Raw genomic sequence first — 12,450 nt, 5'->3', positions numbered from 1 at the left:
GATCTTCCATCCTGATTATTTTACATACGTATACACTGATTTACCTTTAAAGCCTTGGTACCAAGATTGGGTTTCAAAAAGGATCAAATTAAGTCTTGCAGACCTTTTAAACAATGGCCTATCCAGTCAACTGTCGTTACCATTTCTATTTCACTCAGAGCTACTGGAGACCCTTGGTACAGACTGTTCAACAGGTAAATAGCTATATGTACCAAGGAAGTAATGTCGAACTTCAAAAATTGTTCTCATAAGGGACACACTTGTTAATACCAAGACTGGTGGAACTGTTTTGGATAGGAGCTCAATATATAATTTTTTTAATTTATCTACCTAATTTTACTATTCCCCTGAACAAACCATGACTTTTACAGGGATCAGGGTCCAAGATGTTTTTGTTTCTATCTAGAGGCAGAGGTAGAAATTAAGGATTACACCCAGTAGATACGATAGTGTTGGAGGGTCATGGCCATCGGTATTTGTGATTTGTTTTCTACTTTGATTTTTACATTTGGGTTGGTTTATTGCATTCGACAATGAGACAGAACTTTGACCAAGATTCTTAAAGGAAAATATTTTCTGTGGGAAAGTTAAAGAATACCCTTGTAATTGTGGTGGAATGTGGCATGGATGAGTTAGATTCTGCAGATGGTCGGTAATGATCCCTCTGCAATGGTTTCCAGAGTCCCAGTTCTCTCGACCAAGTTTGGACAAGGATTCGATCAAAGCAAATTAATGAAGTTCTTTTTTTATTTCAAAAGTGTGTTGGCTTGATACAAAACCTTTATACTTTACAACACTTCAATCGCATAGAATTAGAATTGTTCTTTTATAACGTGCTTGATACCGGGGACCAGTTTCTCAGCGCAAGACCGGAATTCAAACCTGTGTTGCTATGCGTTGTCTTGCTTCCAAGATAAACACGTTGCCCTTGAGCTATTCTCCCGGTATATATCATCTTCAATTAAAGAAAGAATCAAGTTCTGCCCTGAGTAGCGATTGGGGCTGGCTCAGAAAAGCAAATGACAGACTCTTGCTAGAGATTAGCAAACTTTAGAGAACAGCAGCTGCACATGTTCTTGCTAATTGCTAGCGTTTTATATCCCTATATGAAACAATAACCATGTTTGCCATTATGTAGTCTGCTAGTTTATCATCAAGCATGTTTTCCCCTTTCCTATATACAAGGTGCATAATTTGCACTCACTAGGTGCTAGTGATATTGTACTCTTGGCAAGCAAGAAATGGTGTACTGTGCGCATGAATAGAATTGAGGTGGGAGTGACTTGTGGCTGGCTAGAAGCTTACAACTTGAACTTTTGCCCCTATACTTAGCTGCAACGTGCAGAGCAAAACAGATGTTATCCATATCAATTGCAATGTTTCTCAATAGGTTTTTATTTTGTTTTAATAAAAAGGTGGGATAACTATCCCAAAGTAGAATTCGGAACACAAAGGAAAATGCTAGGCGAGACGAAATTGAATCTGCAATTAAAAGAATCTTCTTTTGTTCTGAACATTAAAATGCAAAGAACTAGACGTGTCCATTAGTGGGGGAAATATAAATTGGGTAAGTAAGAGAGTACATTTTTCCATACTATGGTGTAGATTAGGTTCTGACTCAATGATGTGGATGTCAAGAGAACAGGCCACATTTTGGTATTAGGCATGAGCATTTTCTGTTGTCTGCATTAGGTCCAATAGGAGAGTTGATACAGCTTTGTGTTTCATGATACACATGTTGTAAATGGATAGAACAGAGACTATTTCATCACAAACAAGCACCACCTCTCACAAAAGCCCAGGAGGAAAAAGCAGTGGAAGTGGAGATTTAATACCACCTCATATGGTAGCATCCAAAGTCATTAGCAGAAAGGGAAGAGGCAATGAAAAGCGCTGTGGAAGTTGTGAGCAAAGCTTGGTAGACTGATAAAAAATGTACAGGGAGATTAGGATTCTAAAATGTAGCAGGCTTTGGCAAAGTCCAGTGCAGAGGTGAGGGCAGCAATGGAATTTTGCAGGGAAGGAAGGAGTAGGTTGGAGGTCTGATTTGCACCAGCATCGCAGTCATGAGCCAAAACATGAGGCTCTGCGCGTTTGTTTTTAGGGTCTGGATCTCACGAGATGATCCAGGTCAGAGGATGAGCTGAAAGGTTAAAATGTGTGCAAGATGGTATTGATCAAAGGGAGTCATAAATTAGGCATGGACAATGGAAGAGGCTTGAATAGCGGAGAAAGACAGGAGACGGGTTCACATATCATCAAGTTCAGGGGCAAGAGTCTGGTTTCAATGTTCTCTTGGTCATTGAAGTACGAACAGAACTAGAGTGTGGAGCGACCAAGGTGATAAAATGACCAGTTGAGTGATGAGAGGAGAGCAAAGTAGAGAGAAAAAGAAGGTCAAGCGATTTCCCATCAGAGAGGGTATGCTGGTCGTGGAGGCGGTAAGGGAGTGGTCAGAGAGGATATTTTCAAGAATGTAAGAATTTAGAGTTGAGATTTAAGTTTGCCATATCAATAAGGAAATCCAAAATGATGAAAATATTAAGGCAGTCCATTTGTACCCATTAGTGTCACAGATGATTCCGCTCCACCCTTGGATTTGTGCCGTTTACTGTTTTACTAGTAGTTGGCAACATGGGTAGCCCTTTAAATGAGATGCTATTCCTTCAACACCTCATCGTATTTTCAGAATTTCAGAACAAGTGCTACTGTGAGAGACCAGACAACTATAAATGTATCGCTCAGCATATATAAAAGCATTAATTTATTTTCCTTCCTTGAACTAATATATGCAGGGTAGATTTCCTATGGAAAGGTGGACAGAGGTGAAGGCATGTTTGGGAGGAACAACCTTGAAACAAGTAGCAATACAGTAGAAATTCTTATATTTCCCACCTTCCTGCCTGAGGAGTAAAGCAGAATTAATTTGCATGCTTACCTGTGCAAAGCCTCATGCTTCAACGTTGTCCTTGCTCCAGCTGGCAAATCTGTATCGAGTAAATCCAAGCAATCGCGCTCTGCATTACATGATTCTTTATCAACATCACTATCCAGCTGATCCTGAGACTCACTCAAAGATACAGGAGCCTTCTTCAAATTATCTAGCCATTCATTATTCACAAGTCCACGAGGGCCAGGTGAACTGGAAGTACCAGTACTTTCCAGGTCAGACCTACCCTTTGCAACTATTTCTTTTAAAGGTCTAGAAACAAATGCATCTTCCCTGAACCCTTTGGCAAAAGGGTTATAGTCTATCTTAAGTTGCGTGATCTGAAAATTTTGGTATGCTGTAACAGCAAAAAACTCAGTCTGGGGGAAAGTAAAGGTATGGACGTCTGGACCATTCAGCTGAATTACTTCAGTGGCACGGTCTGCTGGCACCAAATGAAGCCGGGGCAGGTAGCGATGCATGGAATGCAGGATGATGTGACCTTCCTGGTCAAGATAGTTGTTAGTGAGTTTTAGCTTATAGAATGAGACTGGCTGATGCATCCAATACTGTCCCGTAGAAGGGGATTCTGGATGAATAAAAACCCTTCCCAAAACATGAGGCTCTGCTTTTCCACTTGATTCCCACCAGCGACCATTCCACTTATAACGATGATTATCCACAGGGGCAATGTCCATGACAAGAATGTACTTTAAATTTGGGTCCAGCCCACTTATCCAGTATCGGCAGTATGGAAACATACGCCTACCCTGCTTGGTGAGAATCATCTCCGTCCTGCGGCGATAGAACTCATTCCACATAGTGTTGTTATCCAGGACAACAGTGATGTCTGCAATCTTACAATCAGCAGCAAGGCTGGACTTGTCTTTTGATTTCATTGTGGATGGAACGCTGGCTGTCCCACTAGCCGGTGAACTGGAAGAAAGAGGATCTACACCTTGTTCAGATACTAGAATGCCTTCTTCAGATTTGTCACTTGCCTGTGGTTGTGGTACAAGGACAAAAAAAGAAGGCGCTTCTCTGGATGCAGAGACATTATCCGGTTTTGCCAAAGCAGGCTGTGAATTTTCCATGGTAGTGGGCAGCAACTGTTTCTCTGTCATTTTATTGGCAAACTAGCTGCTTGGGCAGCACCCTTGACATTCACCATTCTACAAAAAAAGAAACAAAACATGAACAGCAAGCACTTGTAAACAACTTAATCACTGTTTTTAAATGGTAAATTCTTACAGAGAAAAATCTTCCAGTCGCTACATTAGAATTCAATTAACAAAACAACTCAATCCATCTTGATTGAACTCCAGTCCATTTTTAAAAGACTTCATTCAAGAGGTTTCATGTAGGCGGGGGTTCATATACAAAACTAAACCCATAATAAACATCAAAAAGGAATTCAACATGCGAAAACAGCAATTAAGTCCTGCATTAGACAAACGTGCTTGATTGCAACAACTGCCCTTTCCGCCTCCCCTGCAGCACATCTTATCACCAACTATGGTCGGTGATAAGATGTATTACTATATAAAACTCAAATTAATTAATAGAGCATCTAGTTGGCTTTCCTAAAGAAGAAACCATCACACGGAGATCAGCTGATGTACGCAAGCTCAAGCCGGCTTAAATAGTCACATTTTAAGGAGGGTCTCCGAAACTGTAGGCTACATTCCATCCTAATTTGAGGAGGAGTGTAAGCGAAAGAAGAGCACACCTCTGGCCAAAAGGACAGCCACAAGAAAGGAATCATTCAAAAGATCAAAGAAATGCTGTTTGGGAAGAAGCAGTGACGTTGTAAGTCTCTCCAAGAGATTTACTGTGAAGACACTAATAATGGCAAGAAAAAACAGCTCCAGTGTCACTTTTGTTGAAAAAAAAATTCAATTGGAAACGGATAGAGGAATATGTGCATCTTTTGACGATTCAGAAAAACAAGGAGTAAAAAGGAACAACTTGTATAAATCAAACCATAAAATGTACACTCGCACCTAGCCAATGACAGCTTGTGGCGAGTAAGAAATGGCGTGTTATGTGCATGTGGTGAACTGCTATTCACAAACAAGGGCTGGTGGTTTTTATGCCAGGCTAGGTAGCTGATAACTTGACAGATTACATAAAGACATCTGTACCACTGTGGAACAATGATTAGGAGAGCAGTCATCAAGAAATTCAGGAGATTTGATGAGGGTAAAATCCATTCAGGCGAGAAGAGGACTGGCAGCGGTGAAATCAGCCCAACTAGACCTTTGAAAAAGCTTGCCTTTCGGCCAATCACACAAAAGAAACCAGGAACGATGCTACTGTATGATGTGGGGGTATATTTGGTTCATGGATGATCTAAAACTGTTCCAGGTCGAATATGCCAACTTGTTAACTGGGGTTTTCAAAGCTTATTATTTTTGGGGATATTCTGGTGTGTCTTGCCATGCGTAATTGAGAACATTAACATAGTACACCAAACCGCGAGAGATGTCAGGATTCTCGTAATCACACTGTTAATGGGGAAAAGTGTGTGTTTTGAACCGTTTCCTAAAAGAGGAAAGACTGGGTAAAAAGTTTCCAGTCAAGCAGTAAAGTGTTTGTGGACAACAAGCGAGTGTCCATTTCCGAGAAGCAAACTGGTCATTTGCCTGAAAAAGCATGCCACAGTCTCATGTAAAACTAGTATGTTTGTGGCCACTGTAGTAGGTATGTGTGCTAACATTTTTCAACGTCTGCATTTATTTACAATGGTCCCAAACCAATTTAAATTGATTCCAACTATCCTTCACAGGGCAGAGGTTTTGACTTATTTAGATAGAGTTAGGCCTGCTAGATTGGAAGCCAAAAAACATACAGGTGTTTAGGATTCGCTCAGTCAACTCTATTTGACGGTATGTCCTTGTGGAAAAGTGTCGCAAAAAGGGCGGCTCGGAATTTAGCTTCTAAAATTTTGAATACTCCATATTTGCTGAGCCTAATTCAAAAGCAAATTATCGGTTTGACACCATACGTATTTCTGTATGAAGATTAAGGGCCATTGATATGCACGGACTAAAAAAAAATACTGGTGAGGGAAAGTGAGCAGTATCCTGGACAACCATCAAAAGAGACTTCAAAAAGCCTAGGAGAACCTGGGACTGGCTAAATATACTTGAGACTCACTCTAACCCCAGTACAGAGGAATATGACAAAATCACTACTCAACCATACCGCATCATTTTCGGCCAGCACACATCTAACATGCTCTTTTATTTTAGTCAATGAGGTATTATGGAAGTTTTGGGTGCGTGTACACATAACACATGGTCCCAGGACTTGCTGGCTCTGTATAGGGACGGAAACTGAGACACATAAACATCTATGCATATTCAGACTAATTATACCAGAGATCACAAATAGGTAGAGTGGTTGGTATAACATTGAAATTCAGACAGTATACACCTTGGAGATGCATGGTCGAAGGGCAGGGTAATATGCCGATTTTGGACGTTGTGCATTTATCTCTTCTTAAGATAAGTAACTGGTAACATGATATGATGAAATTGTGTACAATTATATCCATGTTTTAGAACATAAAGAACGTATTTCACATGTTTATAAATGTGCTGGAAACAGTGTTACAAACAACATAACATAATATAAATGTGTGGTTATTGTTGGACAAAACACTCAATTCTCACTTTTTGACAAAGAAACAAATAAAAAGGGAATAATTAGAAGCATTCCTAGGAAAATTAAATACAGGTACAGAGGTTCAAATTGGAGGGAATGCTGGTTGGGTGATACTCACTAAGATAATACAAAAAGCTATAAGTAAAAGCCTGAAATTTACTCGTGGCCACCCTTGTTTGGACTCTCACAGCATGACCAACAATAAAAAGTCAACTAATGGAGACTGTCATCCACAAGTCATTTTCTGTATTCACGCATACAAGGCCAATTCTGGACAAATGCCTGCAATGTCCAATGCTGCATCATCTCCACCCGCAAGATTTGGTGTGCTCTCCATCACATCAACATGGCTATCGTTGGGTCAGCATAGTCAAGTGGCTTTCTTGCATGCCGTTAACCCAATGGGTCATCACCAAGCTCTTGCCTGCACACTCGCTGACCAGCATGCCTAACACTCAATACCGAGCCAGGTCTGCACTCCTTTGTCAGCAGTCGAATTACTAGGCCTGGGCGGGTAATTACTGACGTCTATGACTGGCACTGATCATTACTGAAGGTAGCAAGACTACCATTACATTCAACATGTTTTGACAGCTGGTCAATTGCTTACAGTAGCATTGCTAACACCGAGTCATTTCCAAGTTCCTAAACTGGTGGTCTGATAATGTCTAATTGTTTCATGCAATATGTCAATACTTGGACAAGGCCTGCAAAAACATTTGACAGTGTCATTACCTGACACTAGTACTCCTAAAACTGGGTCATTACCAGGCTCCAGGTGTGCAATGCCTCACATATTCGAATGTGCTTCCTGGCACCAACATTGCTGGTTCTGGGTCTTTACCAGACCCTGGCTTGAATCATCTCACACTCGTGACGTCTGTCCTCGTGCTGCTCCTCTTCGTTCTCAAGGTTGCGTGCGGAGCATCACTGCTGGGCTAGGCCGACTTAATCGCCCGAGCCACACCGCGTGCCTCGGGTTCCAAACCCCTACGCACCTAGTGACACCCTTGGTTCACGCCTCTTCCGGTGCAGAGGGGCGGGAGGCGCGAAGTCCGCGCCCATTGTATCGCGCACGAGTCCCGGCCCATGGCAGAGGTGGCTTTCTGGAAGGTACTGCAAATACTGAGTGATAAAGAGGCGCGTCTCACGCAAAGCAGTGCACGGTTGTCCCGCCACACGCGGTCCGCTCAGTTTCCGCGTCTATCACCTTTCCGTTCCCAGGGTGGAGCGTGTGCAGAGCAGCCGAGAAAAACATGCGTGCGCACTGGCGCTACGTCACGTGCGCATGCGCAGAGGGAAGGCAGGTTGCATGTGACGCAGTACAGCCCACCCCGTTTGTGGGTAGAACCTGCGGGTCACGTGCCATATCTCGCCGGCCGAGACAGTAGATACGGCCGATCCTCGCCGAAAAGGGTGACGATAGGGGTCCCTGCGGACTGTACGCGCGCTGTCTGCTGTGGGCCGGTAGACCAAGGGGCGGGCAGTTTCCTGGGTGCCGAAACGGAGCACTGGGCTAGAAGATCGCGTGGCTCTTGTCGTGAGGAGCTGAAGCTATGAAAAGCCTCGTACATTCTAGAAACCTCAAGCTAGCGCACCACCATATCGCCAGGGGAGCACGAGACACGCAGCTGAACGCTCGGGTGTGACGCGCAGAACCGTGCTGCGTGCCACAGGCTTCTAGGCCCGACACCGCGCGGCCCAACTGAAAGAGGGGAGGGTGGGTAGACTCTGGGATATGATCAGTCCGTAGGTTTTCGACTGTGCCGATAGGAGACCAGTCTGCTCAAACAGATTTTATTGGCGCTACAACCCGCAAACACGCACAAACTATCATTGAGCTTTAGGGAATAAACCAAAGCCTTCGTGTTAACCATCCTCTTACAAATGTAAAATGCAAATAGACGGGCGCATTGTCTAAAGATCCGGAATGAAGCATTATGCCGTTTAGGACACAACGGAGCTGCCGAGTCTTATTATCTAATTTAATAAGTGTATCAACAGAGGCAGGGCTCTGATAATTTGCACGAGAATGCAGTGATGAGATGCAATGCAACTGCAAAAATCAACGATGTCGGAATTCCTTCCAGTAGCGCAAGCCCAGTGCAATCGATAGGTTGAGGTTCGTGGATGTATTTTACGGCTAATGCTTCAGAAGCTGTCAACTCATTCCACGTGGGAAGCTTGCAAGGCTTCCTTGAGCGCTGCTCTTATAGACAAAGTATCCAAACTAAAGAAATTAGGGGCTTCTGTACCTGGAAAATCGAACATTAAAATCGTGTTTTGGAGAGAACTGATCAAGAAAAGATTTTTCAGTTGCAGTCGGTCGTATCAACTATATTTGATGAGCTATAACAGGCCTTGGTGCACCCTGAAATTGGCTGGCCAAGGGTACTGTGAATGGGGCAAAATAGGGTGAGAAAACCTTTGGCATTCAAACTGAAGGCCAAAGTAGCATTGCAATATATAAAACCTTTGTCTCATAAGTGAAAGCTTAACTAACCAGCCAGACCAAAGTTAAGAGTTTTGTTAGGGCTATAGTAATGTTCAGAAGGTTGGATGAAAGTAGTAAAGTCTGTCCTTGGAGGTCGTCCCTCTTCTAAAGCTACCCATGCGCTCTCTTCCCTTTGGTCTGTAGTTGCAGACTTCCAGCACCCTTGTTGGTATAGAACTGGAGCCAGCTGGATGGATCCCCTCACAATTATAATGGGCTATAACAGGCCTGGGTGCACCCTGAAATTGGCTGGCCAAGGGTACTGTGAATGGGGCAAAATAGGGTGAGAAAACCTTTGGCATTCAAACTGAAGGCCAAAGTAGCATTGCAATATATAAAACCTTTGTCTCATAAGTGAAAGCTTAACTAACCAGCCAGACCAAAGTTAAGAGTTTTGTTAGGGCTATAGTAATGTTCAGAAGGTTGGATGAAAGTAGTAAAGTCTGTCCTTGGAGGTCGTCCCTCTTCTAAAGCTACCCATGCGCTCTCTTCCCTTTGGTCTGTAGTTGCAGACTTCCAGCACCCTTGTTGGTATAGAACTGGAGCCAGCTGGATGGATCCCCTCACAATTATAATGGTGCTGACAAGAGTGCCCTATCCCCTCCCTGTTTCTTCCGCCGTCCTCACCTCTGCACCCATCATACTCGTCCTTCAAGCCACATCTTCTTGTTCTTCCACCCATTTAAATACTTGCCGAGGACCAGGTAGGCTGTGCAAAGCCTTCCTATGCTGACCTTGCTCTTCTCTTGGTGTTCTACAAACTACTTCTCGCTGTCTTCTACCACCTCTTTCTGATCTTCTACAAACTTCTCAATCACTCTTAACACTTCTTGTTTACCAAACTGCTTTTCCATGTCCCCAACAACCGCATTGTGACATTCTTCAAATATCTGTGCAACCTCTCCCATTATACCGTCTTGATACGCATCAAACCTCTTTTCACTCACTCCTAATACTTCCTCCTGTTGTTTTACCAAACTCCTTAATCGTTCCTACATCCTCCTGTTTTCAAAACTGCTTCTTCACCCTCAAATATTCCTCATCCTCTCCTCAAATGTTTACCAACCTCCTCATTCAATCTCATCACGTTTCCCCTTGAAGCAGCCTCCCTCTCCTTACATATACCTAGTGCCTCCTCCAGTTCTCTAACAACCTCATGAAGCTTAACAATACCCTCCCACTGATGCTCTTAAGCTTTTGAGTCATAAAAACATTTTTCAAAAGATGGTACCTGCTCACCTCTAACTCATTAATGCCTCCTCAAAATCCTTACGACATTCCTCCTTATTCTCGCAGAACAACTCTTTCAAATGGACACCTGCTGCCTCAGATCATAAATGCCTTACTTGAAATATTTACCAACCTCTTTGTGCAGACTAACCACTTCCTTAAACACACCTGGAACATGGGCCTCCCTAACGCCAATCAGCTCTATTAACTCACCATACCTTTTTAGGGCCATCTTCCCTTTTGCCCGCCAAGTTCCCCACTTCTTGTTCCTGTTCCGAACTCTAGGTGCCAGCTCCAACAGAGTCTTCCTTCTTTTGAACGACGTCCACATCAATTTACTCAGTCTTTGGCCCCGCCTTCCAACCTCTTCCTGCTGTACGCAAATGTGGCAGCTGAGACGCCAATTGGCTGTCGGGCTACACCCCTAGGGATATCTTAAAGCCATGGTATGGGACTTGGGATTGGCTCGTCTCTCCAGTAAGGTGCCCTTTCTGCCTTGTGTACCTTGACCCTACCTCTCACTGGGGTAAGTAAATCGGGTGTGCAAGCTTGGTGTAGGGAACTTGGAAGTACTAGCTCTCTCAACCTAGGATGGTGTCAAGTGTATAATGGACCACAACTTCAAGGACGGTACCCTCCATCTTCCAGTTCTGTCATCATTTGACAACTCCCTTGTCAGGTCACTCCTATAGAGACTGGCTTATAGATCCCATAACCGTGGAGGACAGGCAGTTCTGAGGTGGGACTTAGGCATCATGAACTGTCTTCCTCAATCCCAAGGCTAACATTTCTCTGCTCTTTCTCTTGATAGATTTAAGAGCAGTTTCTGACCCTCTTTCAGTTGCTGGGATAGGGACTGGCCAATTGGTCACACCCCAAAGATGGATTTCAGTTGTGAGGTGGTGCTTGTTGGTTGACTGCCGCCTGGATTGCCTGGCCTGTCTCGCATCCATCTCTTTTCTTGGTAAATTGAAGAGCGGTGTCTACGCCTGTGTAGGTGGAGCAGAGCATGCCTGCAAGATTGATGAGGGGTGGCCCTATCCCTAATGTAGGCGTTTAAGGGCCACTGCTTTGTCCTGGGGTCCTTTGACTGTCCCCTGCCATGCTCAACGGGTAGTGGACTTCATCACACGCTTCAGGAGGGAGGATGTATCAACTACATAACAAGAATCCGACGATGTGGCTCTATCTAAGAATTACTCCTGCTGCGTATGCTGCTAAAAATAGATAGAAACAGCATTTTTGAATTTTATTTAGACCGATGTGTCTTTCGATACTTATATCCCAGCGGCAAGAACATTTTAGAGGGAGGCATACTAAGGACAACATTATACTAGCAATGAAATTCTGAAGTAAAGAAGACTGTTGGCCCTTCTGGTTTCCTGTCTCAGTTTTAGGAGACTTTTCCCACCTAGCAGCTCTTGTTCGATGAGGCAGTTATAAGTTCAATGAGCAAAAGAGGCATCTTAATATTGCATAAACTGGGGCATAACGCTGCTTTATGTAGGTCTTTTCGCCCGAGAGCCCTATTGAATACAAATGCTAAGCTATATGCCAACATTCTGGTAAAGGAACCGGAAAGAATGTGGATTTGTTGAGGGAAGACAAGCATCAGGCAGCATACAACATGTGGTAAACTTGCTAGACCTTGCACATAGGACCTACCCCCCCACTACATTAATAGCCCTGGGCACAGAAAAGCTGTGGTTCTTCTTGAGTGGCCTTTATCTCAACATAAGTTCGAGGAAGATGAGATTCGGTGATAATTATCCTAGGGCTTTTTTTTCTATCCCATGGCTCAAGTGTCAGTGGATGAGTGTGTTTCATATCCTTACTCCCTGAAGAGAGACACGAGGCAGGTGTTCTTTACTCCCCTAGTTTCTCCCTTGTGGGTTGAATCACTAGCAGCAAAAATACGCCAAGCAGATTCTATGTACGGTATCACTTACAGTGGATTGGAACATAACACTCTGCAGATGAGTCTTAACTTTAAATGAGCCCCTCATTTCAGTCCCAGCTTTGCTTAAGCTCCTAAAGTAGCATCATACTGCGGCTTAGACGAGCACATTTTTAAAATATAAATCCATCTGACGACTGACAGATGAACATACACAGGACCGGGCACTTT

The 12,450-nt window shown here is 43.6% G+C and overlaps 1 protein-coding gene across 3 annotated transcripts in view; it reads right to left on the bottom strand.

Annotated features, from left to right (window-relative positions):
* MGA (MAX dimerization protein MGA) overlaps positions 1-12,450 on the bottom strand; it is an 872,134-nt gene that overhangs the window by 748,388 nt on the left and 111,296 nt on the right. Inside the window, exons 1-2 of one of the 3 annotated variants that reach the window (XM_069638798.1) lie at positions 7,334-7,868; positions 2,939-4,101 (exon numbers count right to left, since the gene is read on the bottom strand). In XM_069638798.1, the coding sequence (XP_069494899.1) occupies positions 2,939-4,053 (1,115 nt within the window). In that variant the 5' untranslated portion in view covers positions 4,054-4,101; positions 7,334-7,868. Of the gene's footprint in view, positions 1-2,938; positions 4,102-7,333; positions 7,869-12,450 lie in introns of those variants that run through there. The other 2 variants (XM_069638799.1, XM_069638800.1) reach the window with 2 other exon arrangements.

Source organism: Ambystoma mexicanum, chromosome 14 (genome assembly GCF_040938575.1).
Source record: "Ambystoma mexicanum isolate Mex_15411 chromosome 14, UKY_AmexF1_1, whole genome shotgun sequence".
Taxonomy (NCBI): Eukaryota; Metazoa; Chordata; class Amphibia; order Caudata; family Ambystomatidae; genus Ambystoma; species Ambystoma mexicanum.
This window is presented reverse-complemented; position numbering and strand designations above follow the sequence as displayed.